Source organism: Vanacampus margaritifer, chromosome 11 (assembly GCF_051991255.1).
Source record: "Vanacampus margaritifer isolate UIUO_Vmar chromosome 11, RoL_Vmar_1.0, whole genome shotgun sequence".
NCBI lineage: Eukaryota > Metazoa > Chordata > Actinopteri > Syngnathiformes > Syngnathidae > Vanacampus > Vanacampus margaritifer.
This window is the reverse complement of record NC_135442.1, coordinates 10,824,994-10,844,759: the sequence shown is the minus strand read 5'-3', so window position 1 is coordinate 10,844,759 and position 19,766 is coordinate 10,824,994. Positions and strand designations below refer to the sequence as shown.

The 19,766-nt window shown below is 39.3% G+C and overlaps 1 protein-coding gene across 4 annotated transcripts in view; it reads left to right on the top strand.

Moving 5' to 3' along the window:
* The window catches only part of LOC144060208 (hyccin 2), a 34,999-nt gene that overhangs the window by 10,392 nt on the left and 4,841 nt on the right, over nt 1-19,766 (top strand). The window contains exons 2-13 of one of the 4 annotated variants that reach the window (XM_077579501.1): nt 2,004-2,080; nt 3,664-3,740; nt 4,819-4,920; nt 6,328-6,507; nt 8,379-8,459; nt 10,170-10,285; nt 10,666-10,761; nt 12,054-12,170; nt 14,529-14,616; nt 14,721-14,877; nt 14,990-15,010; nt 15,362-15,511. In XM_077579501.1, coding sequence (XP_077435627.1) covers nt 3,690-3,740; nt 4,819-4,920; nt 6,328-6,507; nt 8,379-8,459; nt 10,170-10,285; nt 10,666-10,761; nt 12,054-12,170; nt 14,529-14,616; nt 14,721-14,877; nt 14,990-15,010; nt 15,362-15,511 — 1,159 coding nt within the window. In that variant the 5' untranslated portion in view covers nt 2,004-2,080; nt 3,664-3,689. The remainder of the gene's footprint in view (nt 1-2,003; nt 2,081-3,663; nt 3,741-4,818; nt 4,921-6,327; nt 6,508-8,378; nt 8,460-10,169; nt 10,286-10,665; nt 10,762-12,053; nt 12,171-14,528; nt 14,617-14,720; nt 14,878-14,989; nt 15,011-15,361; nt 15,512-19,766) is intronic. The other 3 variants (XM_077579502.1, XM_077579503.1, XM_077579505.1) reach the window with 3 other exon arrangements.

The following is a 19,766-nucleotide window of genomic DNA, read 5'->3' as shown; positions in this document are numbered from 1 at the left end:
ACATTACTGTACCTTGGCTATGGCCACAACTGTATTGTACTACTACTTCATAGTCATCACTTTGCTGTATCGCTCCATTTTCTTGCTGCCTTGCTGTGGCCATTAAGAACATGCTGTAAATTGGTGACTTGAAATATATAATCTTATAAAAGGCACTAAATGGACTGAACCGAATTGGGTACTTGAATCTGTGGTCTAAGTGTTTTAGTGATGTATCCAATCCATTGTGTGTTTACAACTGTGTGATAAGACTGCGTCTATAGTGGATTCCTAATTGCATCAATTATATTCCAGACAGTTGGCTGTTTTCAATGGAAAGCCTTGCACTAGTGAGACTACACATCAACAAAGAAATAATAAATTTTGCCTTCTGATGTCCATTAGTTGGCTTTGTTCCAACTATGTGCACTACTTAGCAGTATGTTTTTTTTTATGCCATTGTAATAGAGTTTGAAATATGGTAAACAGGATGGGTTGGTCCTTTGCTAGTCCTTTGTAAACACTGCTGTAGACAATAAGACAATCTTGTATATTGAAAGTGTGGCCGATTAAGGGAAGTTTGCGTATTGTCATTTGTCGGACCCCGTAATGTGTGTGACATAATCATAGTTGTGGTATCTTAACAGTGACAGCTCGTTGGTGAGCTAAATACTGTATTGGGATAATGGCTTGCCGGGGCGGCTGAAAAAAACCCCAACATTATTGAATATGGTGCAGTTGTGAACACAACAGAAAACCAAATGTTCTTGCCACACTGAGTCCTTTTTGAATGATTTATTCTCACGGCAGATTTGCATGTGCTCCAGCCACTCTACGACGAACTAAAACTGTTAAATAACACTTAGGTGAACCCATCCACGACCACAACTTGAGCCACCTTCAAAATGTGTGTTTCAAATAATGACTGTACATGTGACATACATTTAAAATACAGTATAGTCCTCAATCACGCAAAGAAAGCTGTGCTTTATGCTCAATGTTAATGCAAGTGTGTTATTCTGATAACATAATGCGCTTGTTTTGATGATTAGCCTTATTACTGACTGAGTTAGCATGTTTAACATCAAAGCCAAATGGGTGGTTTGGGCTGACAGGAAAAAAGAGCTCTCACTAGATAGGATGCGCTTCAACTCTAGTAGACAGGACGTAATTGGTTCGCTGCACTTTCCTTTGAGGTGCGTTTCTATGTAAGAGCCCTTTAGATTAACACATGGTTGCTTCCTAAATACTTAAATCAGCTGACGTGCATCTAAGGAATAAGCGACATACGCTCTTTCGCTTGAGTCTTGATTTGGTAAAAAAAAAATATTAGTATAAGCGGCTTCTCCTGTGCCATCTCTCAAATTAAGTACTTTGCAATGCAAATAATTAACTCATTGGTTTTGACCATAAACTCAACATGTTCGTGACTGGAGTTATTTTTAGCATCCCAACACCCATTTTTTCATGCTAAACTTGTCTAACGTGAGTAGAGGGCTTTTCAAAGAGTCACAGCAACCATCTGTTTACTTTAGTCTCTGTGGACATTGTCTCACCTTCAGGCACAAACATTAGTAAACTAACAGGAGTAGTAGTCGTCATAGTAACTCATTTCAATTCAGGCAATTCGTTGATATGTCTTCAATGTTATTAGGCTCACGATTTTCCAAATGTATTTACACATTGTAGTAAGTAGGGGTTAAATGATGTCAGATTTTTATTTTGTTTCGAGTCTTCACTACGGTGGTGATAGTTGAATACAAGCCATAGACTTATGCTCTCGGCCAACCTCTAATGCAGTCGCCCCACCACTCGACTAGAGCTGCACAATATTTGCCTGTCGGGGTATTTCAGTCAGTCAGAAACTAGTTAGTTAGTTTATTAGTTTTATAAGTCAGAGTGTCAGTTGAAAACAAGACTTTTTCATCTGCTGTCTCTGCCAGCTTGTGTGTATCCAGTTAAATAATTATTTGAAACACAGGCATATTTCTGCTAATTGTTGATCATGTCTGCGCTTCTCTCAGGTGACCTTCAAAGATGTGTGACGTAGTTGAAAACCATTCGACGCTCCCTGTGGAGATCTGAGTTGTCGCTCACCGAGGTAAGAAAACAAAAGGCCTACAGTATTGACCTAACTCATCTTGTAAACAAACTCTCTGGTGAACTAGTGTGGAGTCTTGAGCCAGATACACACATACGGATTTTTAACATCTTAACGAATTTTGAGTTTGTGCTTCTGCTACACTCACTGTTTATTTGTGACAGGTATATCAGACTGAATTACGTTTACGATTGTCAGTCCCAACTGTTTTTCGAGCAGATCAGATGAGGAGGAAAAATCCATTGTGACTCATCATAGGATTATCACTCAAGATAATCTTTTAGACACATCCCATAATCGGGCATATATTGAGTGTATTTGGAAGGTGGTGGTTATTGGTATGCGTGCACTATATCAGATGCTTCTCAGGGGTTGTAAACAAGTTCCCGGCACACAAGTATTAAATAAGAACAGAAAAGTTATAGCCACCTTTGTGCTTGCTGCACATTGTTGTGTGCGTCCATTTTTTTTATGTACCTGGATGCTATGCACCTTCAGATAGATTTAGTCTGCCTCTGTCCATCCTGCCTGGGTTATTTTCATTTCTATGTATTTTGTGTAATAATATCAGTTTTAAACTCAACTGTATCTTCATGTATATTGTTATAGTATTTAACAATCCAGTACTGTATATACTTAACATAACATAACTAGGTATGGGATGATATTTGGTTCTGCATGATAACCGTGAGCAAAGATATTGCTGTATCATGATTTATGGTATTAAAATTACAGCTCTAAAAATTTCCTTTTTTTTTTTAAATATTTGGGTCAAATTCCATTGACCACAATCTGTACTATTTTTCAACAAAATATCGAATGTTTGGTTCATTAAGAAACATGTATTATTTTAAGTAAAAACAATTATTTTTCTTCTGTTTTAATTCTTCTTAGTAAGTCACAGTGTCTCCCAAATTGATATTTTTAGAACATACTTGTAGGCTACTCATGTTGTCCTTTGGGGCTAACTAGTACCCGCTGGCACCATGTTTCAAAAAAGGGAATCTGGCCTCTCATAATTAACTCTGCAAGCAGACAATCATATTGCAGTGGTACGTTGTCTGCTTTGGATTACCCTAAAAAAAAGCTCATTACCGTTTACGTACAGTTTTCGCGGTTATTGAAACCTTGACTTTTTAAAACCACAGAAGGGGGATGGCCCATAGGGATGCCGCGGCGATGGTTGTTATTCATTGATGCATGGTGACAGGTGAGGTCAGCAGTGCGTTACGTAACAATGCGGCCAGCGGCATGTTGTGAGTCACTATCTCCTCTTCTATTTTATTTGGAGGTGTTATCAGAAAAAAAAAAAGGGGGACAAGAATGTTTTATAATAATAATTAGTTATTATTATTAGTTTTTTTCTGACAATGTTACTTAAACATACTGTATAGCTGAACCCCAGGTTGAATACCATCCATTTCAACCTGGGTCATACAGTTTCCATTATAAAACATTTATTTACTGTACAGGCATTTATTTGTGATTTTTTTCCCCCCGATGTATAAATACATGCATATTATTGACTGAGTGGCTTTCATCAACGTCAACTGGGTGTTTACCTTTTCTTATCTTTTCACCAGGCAGCTGTGGGGTGTCTCTGAAGAAGATGCTGGGTTCAGAGCGCGGAGTTGTTGAAGAATGGCTCTTGGAATTCAAGGTAGTACCATCTTTTTTTGCCGATTCAGTTGTAACTCCTATTAATTGATCATTAACCTTGCAGATCTTTGGGTTGTTTAATTATTATAATTTTTTTGTTTTACTATCTTTGTGGGGCCATCTCATTGACACAATGCATTTCCTAGCCCCTTCCCCTAACCCCAACCATCAAAAATTATTGCCTATTCCTTACCGTAACCTCAACCATAACCCAATTCAAACCTAAACTCTAAAACCAAGCCTTGACCCTCAAAAGAGGTTTAAACTTGTGGGGCCCAGCAAAATGGGCCCTCATGGACAAGGGGGGGCCCCAAAACTCTGTCAAATGCCGAAATGTTGGCCCCACTATGTAAAAACAATAAGACCGCACACACGTACATACACACACACACACAGTTATGTAACTTAAGCAAAAAACAATGTCAGGGTTTGGCTGAGATTATTCTGTATGTAGAAATTCATGAACATTTGCAATTTTCCATTAATGATAGTTTCTCTTGAATTAATACATCCACGAGCAGTTTAGAATAATGTATTCTGAATAAAGCATTAAGAAAGAGATAGCCGTTATGGCCACGGTTACAACAGAAAGAAAATGCGAAGAAGGCATGACTCATTGTGTGAGTGGTGAAGAGCAGCATAATGTGATGGATCGTACAAAAGGCTGCACTCTGAGGTTCAATGTACCTCTTCTAATTTGATGTCAAGAACTCCTTTTCTTGAGTGGATCCATTTTCATCACCATGGCCAATTATAGGATCCTGTCACTGATTTCTTCACATATTCCAGAATACTTTTGAGATTGCCGTCAACGAGAGGCGATTTTTTTCATTGCCATTATTCTGCCCTGTCTCACAAGGGGAAAAGAATATCAAGTGTTTAACTGATTTGATTTTTAGAGACTGGATCATCTTCTCTATTTGACTAAATTCTGTTTTAAATGTATGTAAATGGTGAAATGCTGCTGTCTCCTTGCGTCATAGCGCCCGGTAGTATTTTAAGAAATTGTCGTCATATGTCATCATCACTCAAACTGACACTGTTTTCGCTTCTTTCTTTTTTTTTTCACTTTTACCCAGTCCTTACCAGATACCCAACTCTCAAGTTATGCCGGCAGCCTTCATTTGAAGAAATCCTTGGTGCCAGCGCTGTACAGGGTCATCCAGGATCCGGGCAACGAGGTGACGCATAATATAGCAAATACACATAGTAATGCGAGATGAAATTGGACAAAAGCTGAAATTCAGTGTCTAATATTTTATGTATAGGAATCGGTGTAAAATGTCCAATTGATTAAACATGGTGGTAAACACACCAGGAGCTTTTTTCCCTATATACTGCATTATACAGTAATCCAAAACTATCAGTTCCCTGGGTCAAGTTTACCTACAATTTCTTCATATGGAACAGTAATTCCCATAGAAAATGATGTAAACAGAAAACAAAATATCGAATAAAAAATCTTCTGGCGTTAGTATCCATTATATGGCTCGAATTAACTGTACTGACAATGTTTTAAGTACTATTATAACATTCTTAACTGGTAGACAAGTCTAAGAAGATCAAAATTGGGTTCCCTGCTCATTGGCATTACGGAAACAAATGTGGAGAGGAAAATTACTTGTTTTAATTGTTGACTTATCGTTCCTTTAGCTATATAGACACATGTCCAGCTTTTGTACCTCTATTGCAATTACGTTCCAATTATATGGTTGCCATCAATTTTTTTTCTCTTTGCCGTCATTGGTACACCTCTCTGTTAGAAAAAACAAAAAAACACACCAAAAAAAGCAGAACAAGTTGTGGAGGTTACCCATGAGATGCTCACTGTGTTTTTTTGCAGTTTTTTTTGGTGCAACATCAGTGCGTAAACATTTTTGGCGTTTGACTCTGATTGAATTAATACAAAAAAATGTGAAGCTATGTTTTTTTCCCCCCTGTGATTTCCGTGCTAGCAAATTCACCTTCTACATTTTTTTTGTACGTGTCACTTGAAGACAATCTGATGAAAGGCCAGAGACACTCATTGATATGGAACTCTAATTTTACACTAGTGATTCAGTGGGAGAATCCAATTATCATGGCAGCCCTTTTTCTCGCTTTTCCTTCATGGTCAAATTTCATATCAACCACAACCGCAGACTTCATTTAATTCAAAATCTCAAGGCTGCCTGTGCAATCCCATTAGTGATCCAATAGAGAGAGGACGTTTTGCATGTGTGTGTGTGTATGTACGAAATGGACAGGTGTCAATGACCCGCTGGGACAAAATTATGTGTGTGTACATAAGAGTGCTCTTTGGACTAAAGAGTTAATCACCACTAAAAGGTCCAAACTTAAGACCCTCCTGACTTTCATTATGGTGATTTACTCCCTTACTCCTCCACACCTCCCATCATTGACTAGACTTTGCCCCCAAGCCTCACTCGCTTATATGAAGAGGATGCGCATCCATGGTTGAAGGCTATGATACTCTAACTGGAGGAAAAAAAAGAGTGACCAGCGTGCATTCAACCTCACCAGATCAACGCATTAGCCATAGGCACAGATTCATATGTTCTCACACATGTCCCTTTTCATCCACCCAGCTGTTGGAGCCCGTGTGTCACCAGCTGTTCGAGCTGTACCGCAGCTCCGAGGACCGCCTGCGGCGTTTCACAATGCAGTTTCTGCCCGAGCTGGTGTGGGTGTATCTTCGAGTCACGGCCAGCAGAGATCGTCAGAGCAATGGCTGCATTGAGGCCCTCCTCCTGGGCATCTACAACCTGGTGGGTGTCACTTCGCAACCTTATCCCAAAATTGAATAAGGTTATTTTTTTCCTCAAAACTTTACACGCAACCCGTGCCTCACATTATTGAGGATGAATCAGCATTCTGATGAGTGACAGTAAATGTGTAATGTCTTTCAACAACAATTTTGGTCCACTTAAATGGTTAGAAGCTGAATAGAGATCTAATGTGGAAAGTTCCAAGCGGCATAGTAAAACACCGTTAAGCTCCGAGACAGGTGCACCATATCTATGACCTGAAAGACAACCTACAGGGAGGGAAAACCCCAGCCAATGGGCCGCGGTTAGATTGCATCACCAGGAAAGCTCATCTTGAAAATGTGCGAAGAGTCGATTGAGGGAGAGAGACATGTCAATAGATAGCACTCCATTTCAGCCGATGCTGCTAAAAGTACATACATGCATAATTCATTCCTCTCTTTCTACACACACATGTAGTATGCCTCACACGCACATACCACTCTATTCATTCCTGGGCTGTGATAAACAGCTTGATTCTTCGCCATGCCACACGCAAGCACATACCAATGAGGAATGGACTAACAGTGTCAGGAGGAATTGAACCTGTTTGGCATCATAGTCTACTAAAATATGGATAGGAATTAATGGTGGTTTTAATAAAGCTATTGATGTTTCTCTCTTCAAATTACTGCAATCCTAAAATCCGTTTTCCGGTATTGGTCCTTATTAAGAAATTGATTTTGATGATTTTCTGCTCACTCCATCCAGACTCTTGTCCCCTATTTTATTGTAAAAACTAAAATGGATCAATTTTGCCTTGTAACATAGCGAAAATTTGTTCAGCCCCCCAAATCCTTTTCACACTTTGAAAAGCGCAGATCTGATGATGCAATCAAAACGATGTTCTTATCGGTCTTCACATGCTGAGAGACCCTAGAAACAAACGCTTATAATCCTCTTGAGCTGGTTTACAAGCAAAGGATGAATAGCAAATATCTATGCTTGATGAAAAATTTAAAACATGCTGTTGTACAAATGTGTGAATAGATTGTGTCTTTGGGGGTGTTATATTGCAAATTTCGTGAACTTCATATATACATATTAATTTTTTATTTTATAAAGCTCTGTTAATGGTCGGTCCCCACATAGGTCTCTTATTTTTACAAATTATTGAGTAATGTAAAGTGTTGAAAATGGCTTGTTCTCTTTGTCGATGCAACGAAAAGTGATTATTCCACCGGACACCAGCTATATTAGGTCATTTCCTGATAATAATGATTTGATTATGCGACAAAGTAAACCCACTCACGACGAATTGCAGATGTCTTGCAAATTAAACATACCATTAAATAGTTGAAGTGTAACAATAATTTTTTCCTGTTCGAAGAAAAAAATGATTATTTCTGGTCATTTTTCATAATAACACAGCATAAACAATTCGGTTACAGACATAGCACCATCTTTTTCAAGTATGTGTCATATGAATGTTGAAAAATGTTCAAGCAGTTATATACAGTACATTGAGGAGACCACCAAACATCACAACTAAAAACTCTCTTAACTGTGCAACAGCTCATAGTCGAACATCAATATCTGATGTTTTTGTATTGTGATGTGTTGTGAAATAGCAATGCATTTTATTGGTGTATTGATGTTTTGCCCCAACCTGTTTGTTAGGCATTTTGCCAGTTTGGTAAGTCGCTTATTCCTGTTTTTGTAATTGACTGACTCCATGTAGCATTGAGCTTCACTTCAGCCCTGCAGCAGTGTGCGTGCTAATTAAAGCTGTGAAGACTTACTTCTGTGATTGAGCATTAGGGACCAGATTGTTCAAAGAAATGCTCCATTGCTTTCTTGACATGGCTTCTCTTGTCTTTTTCATTTATCAGGAGATAGTGGACAAAGATGGCAACAGCAAGCTCCTTTCCTTCACCATCCCCTCGTTATCCAAACCATCAATTTATCATGAGGTGAGAACAACCCTGTCCCCCATCCAGTTTTTTAACTTTAATTTAAAAGTTGTCCTCTTCTACTTTGGATAAAAAAAAACACAAACTATTTATTTACGCTGATACTGAAATGTTTGCACTTGCACTGAGGCATCTCTGATGATTCACGACCAGTCATTCGTTAACGTGGGTTAGTAAGATGACACCCTGGAAAAGAGCACACGTGGAGAGGATTGCATCTCCACCTGCTCCAAGAGTTTATTATGCTTTCGTCTGAGATGACGACACGGAATGCGCGTGTGCGGCGGTGCTCGATAAGATAGCAGAGTGCGACGCAGGCGGAAGGCAATTTATAATCGTAACAGTAAGCTTGAGAGGCTTGAGCATGCATGCTGAGAATAAAGCAAACATTGCTGGCATAAGCATACCCTTGAATTGCTTCTTAAATTAATCCATCCTCCCCTCATGGTGTGCAAGGTCCTGAAGAGAGAGAGAAACAACACTTTAATTTAGGGGTGATGTTAAGTGTGTGCTTCATCACAATGAAGAGGCCTAGTGATAGCAATCTCTTTTTGTTCTAATTAGTTTCTACGGAGTTATCAGAAACAGAATGGATTTGATTGTCAGTGAATGGTACATTCACTGCTTGGATTTTTTTTCTCACTTCCTGGTGCAAACATATACAGTAATAGTTATTAAAAAATGTTAATACAATTTTTAAAAATAGATGGTAATACAATATTTCAGGTAGTGCAACTTTAACAAAGCTATAAATAGACTATAAAGAAAGAAAAATACACTCTAAAAGTGGATAATTTCCCACTCACAAATCCTTTAGAATCGTTATCCTATTGATTAGTCCATCGATTACTCAAGTCTCCACTCTCTGCCAGCTCAGTTTTGCAGCAATTACATAAGACTTCTTTTTTGTCATTTTTCATCTTAAAGCGACTCCAAACCTTTGGGCATCTTCATCTCCATGGACATTTGTTGTCGAAAAAGTGGGTGTGCAGCAAATATGGTTATAAAAAAGGATTAATGATACTTGATAGAAATTTTTGTGTCAACTAACTTTTGTGGCCAATTTGACCCAACTTTCTGGTTTGTTTTTTACAAGGTAACCCAGAAAGTTAAATATGTTGACTTGAGGCAGCATTATTATTTGGCCAACTGGGACTGGTGTACTCAAACAAGGTTATTCAAACCCGTTCGGGCTTGGCCAAAATTCCCCTTCCTTCTCTTGTCCCCTACTGGGTTGTGCTCACACTTCAGTACTACAGTAATTTCTGGACTATAAGCCGCTACTTTTTTCACTTGCATTCCACCCTGCAGCTAATACAAAGGTGCGACTTATTCATCAGATCACAATGGGGTGCACTACAAAGGAAGCGCAAGAGCATCAGGCAGAGCAAAACAAACCAAATGAGCTCAGATGCAGTAGAAGAGACAGATCGAGAGAGAGACAATTTGTGCCCTCATTATGGAAAAGAAAGTAGCGGTAACATTAAAACACCCGGGTGCGGCTTATATGTGCAACAAACTCGAGTATTCCCCAAATTTAGCTAGCGCGGCTTATAGTCAGGTGCGCCTTATAGTCCAGAAGTTACTGTAGTTGATTTAGAAATGGTCAAAAGCCGCTCATATTTTTACCTTGTGTAAAGCACCACTTTATTTTGTAAATGCCACTGAACATTTGCATTCATAGTGCATTTGTGTTTTCTGCATGTGTAGCCTTCAAGCTTGGGCTCCATGGCCTTGACGGAGGGAGCTCTGTGTCAACATGACCTGATCCGAGTGGTGTACAGCGGCCTCCACCCTCAGAGGGAGACATTCACGGCTCAGAACAGGTGCGCTCGTTGCTTGGAACGGACAACGGAATAGGCAGACTTGATCAAGACCGGTGCCTTCCTTTGAGCACATGTGAAAATGCATCTGTCAGTCTGAAATATTGTTTATGACAAGAAACTCCAAAGCCCCTCAAGAGTTGACGCTTCGCTGTGATGATACACGGCCAGTCGTTTACCTCCACTACACATGGTCGATTATATTATAGTTTCTTGAGGACCTCCTGCAATGATGTGGACGTGCACAGACTCCAAGGTGGAAGAATGCAGTGTTGTGCAGTTTCTGTTAAGCTGGCAGGATATAAAAACCTGGATCAGTTGTGCTGAAATATGAATACTGCAATGTGATTCTAATCCATCATGACATTCATGTGCATTTGCAGATTTGAGGTGCTGTGTTTCCTCATGCTGTGTTACAACTCCGCTGTGGTCTACATGCCCCTGTCTTCCTATCAGTCAGTCTGCAGAATGAGCTCACGGTGAGGAATGCACGCATGGACAAAAAATACACACCGGAAATATCTTCAATCTAAATATATGCGAACTTGAATTAAATCTCTTCTGCTGCCTCGTATCTGCAGCACACTGCTTTATTTATTTTTTATTACACTTGTGCTCATTTTTATTGCACTTAATATTAGAATTACAATATCAACTTAATGTACAAAATGTACAGCCTCTTTGGGACAAGTGGGCTATTACTTTTCTCAGCTGAAACATTTATCGTTTTGGGTTTTCTCCAACAATGATTTCATACCAGAATGTTGTTCACGACCCCTTAGTCGGTATATTCACATTTTATTGCAATGGGGTTGCCAAACTTGAGTTCCCTGATCCTTGGGGGTCAACTAGCCATTGCTGGGGGGGCTGATAATAATTTGCAATAAATTGTTGTTGTTGTTTTTTAAATGCATACCAATTTTACGACTGATGCGCCAGTAAAATAAACATAGTTGACCAAATACTCCACCCTACCAGATTAAAAGCTCTAATATGATTGTAATGTATCCTCAGATTCCTCACAGAAATCTGACATACTTGAATGAGTGAAGTAGTTCTGAAAAAAAGTTATTACAGTCCACAATAAAGTCCCTTTTCGTTCAGAACAAAAGTTTGATTTTTTTATGACTTTTCCCCCTTGTTAACATTTTATATCGCTATATCACTATTTTGTACAAATATGACTATTCTTGTAACATTTCACCTGATAAAATTTGCCTGCTCTTTTTTTGTTTGTTATTTTTAGTTTAAAAAGTAATATTGTGACTTAAAAAAAAATTTTTTTTAAGCATTTAGGTGTCCACCTGATAGTTACGTCAAATTGGCATAACAATTACAATTATAAAGTTTGAAAACTCCTGTAATAATTGTTTGGCTGTACTAGGAGATATGCTGTGGCTTAAATCTGCATTATAAAACTTAAATTCATTAATTCCTTTGACATTTCATCTTGGTGGCATCATCACACTTTAAAATTTTTACCAGCACTGTTTTCCAGTCATTGAGAATCAATATGTGATTCTCAAGATGAGTCTTTTAAGCTCTGAGGCTTTGGCCAGTAATGGCGCCACTGCAGTGCACACACTATTTCGGAATGACTAAAGACTTCCACGCTGCGAGCAGGCAGACAATGCCTGGAGCGAGCTCATTTTAAAAAGACGGCAAGGTTTGACTGTGGAGATTGTAGAGCGCCAGAACAATGCTCAGGCCTCGAGTCAAGCCTCCTATTGAGCACATAATGCTTACAACTGTTGTCGACGTGCGTCTTCAGGTTGTGTGTATGCGGTTTCCCGCGGCAGCAGCAGAAACTCTGGAGGGAGCCTTGCAACCGCGTGCTCTTGGACCCTGAGTTCATGGTGCAGATGCTGACTGCTGTTTATCATGCCATGTAAGTGTCTCGGCTTATTGTCGTCTTTATGCTCTTCGACCGCTCTATTGGGTACACTTACGCAATCGATTACAAGATTGTAGTCATAATTCTTCCATGGTCAGTTTTTATTGACGGTCCCACAGAGGTTTTAACTTGACTATACAATATATTTATCTTCATTTGAGAGGCATATCAAATAGAAGAAAAAAAACACATAATTATAAATTTTTAAGACATTTCTGTTTGATGTTTTCGAATGTCATCAGATTACCGGTAGTATTTTTAATATAGTAATGATAAAGCAGTATATTCTTTAATCATTTTTAGTATGTAGCTACCCTGCATAATATGCTCATCAGGGCCATACTAGATGGTCCTGCAAGTACCCGGTTGTCTTTATCATTTACACAGAAACCAGCAAAGGTGCCATATGGTTGTAATTGTATGTGACATCATCCCAAATTTAGACTTTGAGACGTCACTGTCTGGTGAATTCTTGTCAGACAGCGACATTGCTTTTATCATGATTCCTGAGATTTTTCACTGTTGGTGCTTAATGTTGTGGCCAATGTGCGGCGTGTCGCTAGCTCAGTGGAATCGATCTTGCGTTATTTAAAACCTGTCAAGCGCAACAATCCATTTGTAGTTTTGTACCAGTGTGTGTACTTGACTGCTCCCCAATGTGCCAAGCGCAATCGCAGCGCCAAGGGCAGACACTTCTCTCAGCGCAGACTGATTACATCAGCAATGCGCCAGCGAAGCAGGTGATTTCATCTCACATGAGAACGGCCGATGCAAAGCTGATTACGGCCTCCCCTACCATATCCTGTCCTTCGCGAGGGGGCCCATAAGGCCAGTGTGACCAATCTACTGTCGGCTTGATTTTTCTCCCCGGAAAGCACTGCAGCAATCAGGAGACTACATGTGTATGACTACATGTGTATGCAGAGAGATAAAATAATGTTCTTTTGTTGTAATCCTGGGCACTTCCTTTCCATGCCCTGCTTTCACATGCATCCGTCAAGCTTCATATACATGCAGAGATCGTGGCGATGGCTGAGAAGGACATGCTGGGATTTAGGTTAATAAGTAACCTAATGAGTCAGTGTCACTTAAAGAGATGGAGGCGGCGCTAACCAAAATGAACATCCATCTGAATTGTTATTCCCAGCCCTCTTTAAATGGAAATGAATTCATTGTTTTTCTTCCATCTTGAAGATAAAGAGAACACAGCGCCGTACTGTAGCTCCCGGGGCAGGATCAAACAGAATGAGTCTTGAACGATTTCTCCAATGTGTTCATGTACTCATGCTTATTAGGTTTGATAATATTCAGATACTAGGAATAGGCATATCAAATAAATGAACTCATGAGAATTATTTTCCTTGAAGCAAATGAGGCAAAATAGAGTACATTACTTGGCTGCAAGCAGCAGAGATGCTGATCATTTAGGCTTAACTAGTTTGCTGTCTGAAGAAGAGAAACGCGATGTCATCTATGAGAAGTTGCTTCCACAAAGTACTCCTTTATGGTACAACTTGTCAATCCCAACAGTGGCAGGACATCCCTTTAAATTGGCTTAAAAAAAAACATGAATCACTCTGTTATCTTTTCTCATCGCCCTCATAATGGATCAATGTAGTCAAATCCCTAATGTGTACACAGAAAATTGAATACAATAGTATTTTTAAATTGGAAAGTAAAGTCCATTATTTACAGTATTTTAGCACAGGCGATATGTTTTTATTACAGTAACAAATTAGAGGGTCATCTTAATTAGAACTGTCAAAACTAATCGCGTTAACGATTATCAAATTATTCAGTAACTATTTTAATAATTGAATAATCGTTTAGTTACATTTTTAAATAAAAAATTGTCCAAATCCTTTGATTTCAGCATATCAACAGTACCTGTTCACTGATTTCTGTAGTTCTTCATGAAAAAAGACACTGAAACATTTTAATTATATATATTAAAGACTAGAAAATAATTTTCTACAAACCCAATTCCTACCTAATTTCTATGTTAAAAATAATGTTATATATTATTTAAAATTATTGATGCTGAATTGGGGATTTTCGTTAGGTACATTATATAATTATCAAATTGCTAAAAAAAAGAAAAGAAATTATTTGCAGTGTATGTAGGGAAATTAATATCTATACAATATAAATTACACATTTTAAATTGAAACACAGAAATTAAGTGTTCCACGATACTCAAAGTGATTGCAAGAAACTTGCTTTGTCACTCTTAGCCGCAGTAGAACTAAATAATCCAGCGACTTTGTGAATCAAACATCAAAAACCTTTACCAGAAAACATGTTATCTTTGACATTGTCTGACATTGTCGTGTGTCTGGTTTGTTTTTCCAGATACAATGGCGAATGGGAGATGGGTCGGGAAGCATTGGAGGACGTTTTGTACAGAGCCCAACTGGAGCTTTACTCTCAGCCTCTGCTGGTAAGTGACAAATTAAGCACAGTTGCACCATTGTGTTGCACCCTTCAGCGTCATTTAATTGGCTGGCGCGCTGATGTCCCTTTGCGTTATGTGTCAACCGTCAGCTGGGCAACGCCATGAAGAACTCGCTGCCAGACAGCGCCCCCAATGAACCGCAGGGGCGCAAAGTTCTGCAGGTGGAAGTGACGCCCACCATTAGACGCATCTCCATCTCGGCCATCACCACCGCCTCCATCCGACGACACCGCTGGAAGCGAGAGGGTAAGGCTACTACGGGAATAGACAGCACGCTCATCAATGACCATTTATGTCCTCATCATTTTATCACCATATGAAAGTAATCCAAATATTGATGTTTTCCAACGTGTGAAAGGCCACAAGAAGGAGCTTTTAGGTGAGAAAATGATTTGAGTCATTATTTTGGTCTTCTGAGCAGTGAGAGAGAGAATCCTGTCACACCATTAGCACTGTGCAAAATGGTGTCTCCTGTCACTTTCTGTAGTTGTCGTCATGTAGTTTGTGTCTCACTGCTTTCGTATTCTTTCTTCACCCGCCTCTTCTGCAAGAAAGTCATGACAAAATGGTGCTTGTAGATTCCTCCGCCTTCATCACTGTAGAAGGCCGGTAGTAGATCCTAGCTTTTACTTTTGTTTTGTAATCTATCGTAAATGAATGAGACCAGAGGTGGCTGAGGCCCGCTGCCACTAAAGAACCGCATTTCCCCGTCTGTGTTGTTGACTCCCAGATTGTTTTGACTGCTCGAGCGATGCAGAGTTGAGCGTCACCGTCGCTCGTCCTAGTCCCGCCCAACACCCATCAGCCAATGAGCAGAGAGAAGGTCACCACTACCACCACCATCACAGCAGCAGCATCATTCCCCCCATCACACTCGAGGGTAGGGCACAGGGGCGGGACGACCTGAGCAACAACCACCCGAAACTCACCCTCTTCCTCACCTTCTTCAGCTTTGCGGGATTTCGCTTCGCTGCCTCTGCATTCCCCTGAAGTACCCTTCAGACCCGTTTTCACCAAGCGAGTACGTTTCAGTTGAGTTCAATACACATTTTTAAAAAAAAATATTCGAAAGTCTTATCAAAAATAACAAAATTACTTTTTGACATCCCTGCTCTGGGTTGCTGCAGTTCCCAAGTGGAAACCATGGAGTATAATACTGCAGCTAATGTTAGCATGTGTGTCTATTTTATATCAACATGTTCTCAGATGTTACGAAAATATGGAAATAACAAATATTTTCCACCAGTGAATGACCAGAAATGGTTTTCGCAATCTTTTGTAGTACCTGTTTTTGCCTGCGGAAAAGTGTCCGTAGTTTTTAATTAAAAGCATCCACCCGTTATTCTGTATTTCTAGAGCGCTTGTTCTCTTAAGGGTCCAGGGGTGACCCTGAGTCAGGGTTATTATAGTTTTGGAATTTTCATTATAGTTAGTTTTTATTTAAATTTGGAGTTTTGTTTTTATAAATGTAATTAGTTGTAATTAAATTTCAGAGCAGCTCTGTCAGTTTTTTTTAGTTTTAGTTATTTAAAAAAAAAAAGTTTCAGTATGAGTTTTCGTTTTTATAAAATGTGTCTTACTTGTATGCATTGTCAAATTAAAAAAGCAACGCCCTTCTTACCTAGCGTTGCATTTCGGCTGGGTTAAATGAAAAAGCAAGCAATGTGAGCCAAAATGCAAAATTGACACCTGAGAGACATCAGCTGAAGGTGCGTTTCTATTGTCTGCTGCTAGATGACATCACTTCTGTGCAACACACTGTCAAACGTCCTTTTTCCGGTTAATATTGAAATAAATATATTTAAATCACATTTAAAATCAACCCCAAAGGCTCATGTATTAAATTAATTACCAATGACAAGGAAAATTTCACTATAAACTTAGTTAGTTTTGTGAATAAAATACAGTTTCAGTTAGTTTTCATAAAAAAAAAAAAAAGCATTTTTGTTTTTTATTTCGTTAACAATTTTTTTTGTTATTTAGATAGTTTTAGTTAACTAAAATAATCTTGCCTGGAGTCTATCCGTGGACTGGTTGCCAGTCACTCACAATCATTATTCAAATATAATGGCTTCAGATTTTTCATTATTTTAATTTAAATTGAATTATTCAGATGGATATATATTCTGGCATATTTGCTATTTATTATATGATTACCTAGAGCCCAACTATTCTTTTCAAGCCAAAGCCAATTTTGTTAAATGGAAGATGAACAAAAAATCAGATAAAGATTAATCGGTTGATTATTTAAAAAATATTTGGAATGAAATGAGAAATGGGACTGATGGCTGTTGCAAATCCAAAAGCCACAATTGGTAAGGCTTCTTGGCAGGGTGGGCTTACCCTGTAGAACTATTTGGACCTTTGTTGTCAATGAAAAATTAAGATCTATATTTTTTTATATTTTGAAATTTGGAGGGAGGGGGACCGCTCAGCTGAACTGTACCGCTTGGTGGAAACGTGGCTTTTACTTGTCCACACCCTTAGCTAACAGCCTGCTGCTCTTTGCCCAATGAGAGTAGAAGAGATGCCAATTTTGGCTCGGAAGGAATGGCAGCCAGTGGCCTCGTTTCATGGGCCTGTCAAAACCTCCCGGTCTCCTTCCCACACGTTCATTCTTGCTTTGGCCCTTGTCACTCACTGAGTCATAGAGGCTGCCTTTCTCATCCTTGTAAGTAGATAAAGTAGATCCGTTTTAGATGACTGGCAGAGCACCTGCCATCTTGTTTCCACGCTGCGGTTCACTGCACCGCTTTTGCGCTCACGCTCGGCCCCACGCATTCATACGAGCGACTCTCCAATCTGTTTTGCAGTCCGGCAGCGTTAGTGATTGCTTGCGCAGCCCTCTGCCATGTCACATAACTCCCTCAGCTGAGCTCAGTGAGTGGGAACGAGCCCTTTGTCATGCATGCCCCGTGCTTCAGCAAGCTTTCCAGAGTCCCTCCATGATCCGAACGTAATATCTGACAAGGTCAAGCCAATGACTTGGTTGGTAAAATGTCAAGCAATGCAATGCAATCCACTAATTGCTAGGTTGCGCCATCCAGCCCATTTTGTCTTGTTGAGTCTCTTCATTTTTGTGTGTGCTCTTTTGGATATCGACCCTATGACATGAATGAAGGTCAGAAGGTACTGCCCAGTGCTCAGTTGTTTTTTTTGCATGATCTTTTCCTTGGAAGTTCTTTTTGCAGCTCTTCTAATGGAGAGGACTGGGAAGAAGGATCATGTTTGTGCTAACTCGAGGGCATGTTCGTGTCATACTCTTGTGTTCACTAGTAGCTCTGTGGGGAATCTGTAGGCTGCAGGAAATTGCACCATATGTCAAGGTTTTTAGCCATTTTATACAAACTGTAGAGGAAATCGATTGTGAGCTATTATGACAGGGGCCATCACAAATAATTCACTCTGTGCGACACATGCATCAATTTACCGCTGTAAAAGTCAGGTTCCAGCCGGGTTTTTATTTATAGTGCTTTGCACACTCCGGTTCGGTGTCACTAATTTATGATGGAATGAAGTGCCAGCCAAAACATGCCTGCCCTCCAGCCAAAACATTATGACCACTTGCACAATATAATGAGATCCAATACAGGCTCTTATCAAATATTCTGCACAGATAGACATGAATGAATAATATTCAGTTTTGCCAGAGGTATTCGTTTAACAATACATTCGGTATCGAGGTTGTAGTTTGCTGTAATGTACGACCGTACTGCATCATAATAAGATGTGATCTAAATATTTAAGACTTATGTAACTAATTGAGGTCATCAAAAGATTAGACAGTTGTACGCCACTGCAACCACAATAACAGACATAAAGTTTTGTAGATTTAGCAAAGGTTGAGGACCTTTTCAGTCACAGATGCTCTTCCTCTTTGTATAAAAAAATGGCCTTCAGGACTGAATAAAACTGCTCCTATAAGAAAATGGTACTTGACCTTGCAGCTTCATCTTACAGTATTCTAGGGTGACTTTTAACATTGTTGGCTCACAATCTCTATTCTAGGTCTTCCACACGAAACCCGTCCAATTCTGACTTAATTGGTCTTAACTGGATGCATAAAATTGTCCAAAATGTCTTGAAATAAGAATCCAGGGGTGCTAATGTCGGATTGATTGATTGACCGATTACTTAAGACATGCATCTCTGCTTTTGACCAATATTCTTATCATTCTTCTTGGACACATTTGAAGCATCCATGTTGTATTGCCCTCTCGCGCATTGGCCCAGTTGCCTCGCAGACTTGTCAGCACAAAACGCTGCGCCATCAATCTCATGAGGCGTTTGGAGCGGCCTCGGCACTCTCCGCAGATTAGCAGGCTGGACTCGGGACGGCCAATCATGTGACCAAGCAGTGCCGCAGGAGGAATAAAGGATGGATTCGGCTGGAGAGCATGCGTCTTCCCCTGCCCTCATGTTCTTTGCATGTGAAAACTTTTCTGCCCCGTCTGTTTAGCTTGCTTGTCATAAAAGTGCATGATGGAGACCGACGGCTGTCTCTCTTGACCATGCTTTTTTTCCAACTGTCTTTATCCCCTCTAACCACAAACTGAGGATGTTCATTTGTTTACATGAATGCTGAGCCTAATGTGAAGTTACTGAACTGTCACTTACCGCACAGTTAGAAAGAAATATGTTTTGGCTTAATTACAGCACCGCGCAAAAGTCTTGGGCCTGCTCAAATTTCAAAGTGACCCTTTTCACAACAATTATATAAACCAAGTCAATTAATGCCAGCCATTTGCACTGATTTTTCTAGAGCTACGGAATATTGAGTTTTAGGATTATTTATACTAGGGCTGTGTATCGATTCTAATTTCCTCAATCGATTTGGTTAAAAGATTTAGTTTATCAATGAAAGTAACACGTGTTATAATCACTTGAGTGTTACACAAGCATTGACATCAGCAAGGATGAGATATATTTTCATAATTCTAATATAATAATTGCAAATATAAATTAAAAAGATTCTGAATTGTCTTAAAGTGCAATAAGTCAGCTTTTTCATAAATGTAAGGAAATACTTTTTCCCATAAGTTCATAAGAAAGTAGAATTTTAAAGGTCACTTTTCTTGTATCTTACCATTTTCTTGAAATTTACTGTTCACATTGATTTAAAAGAGATTAAAATA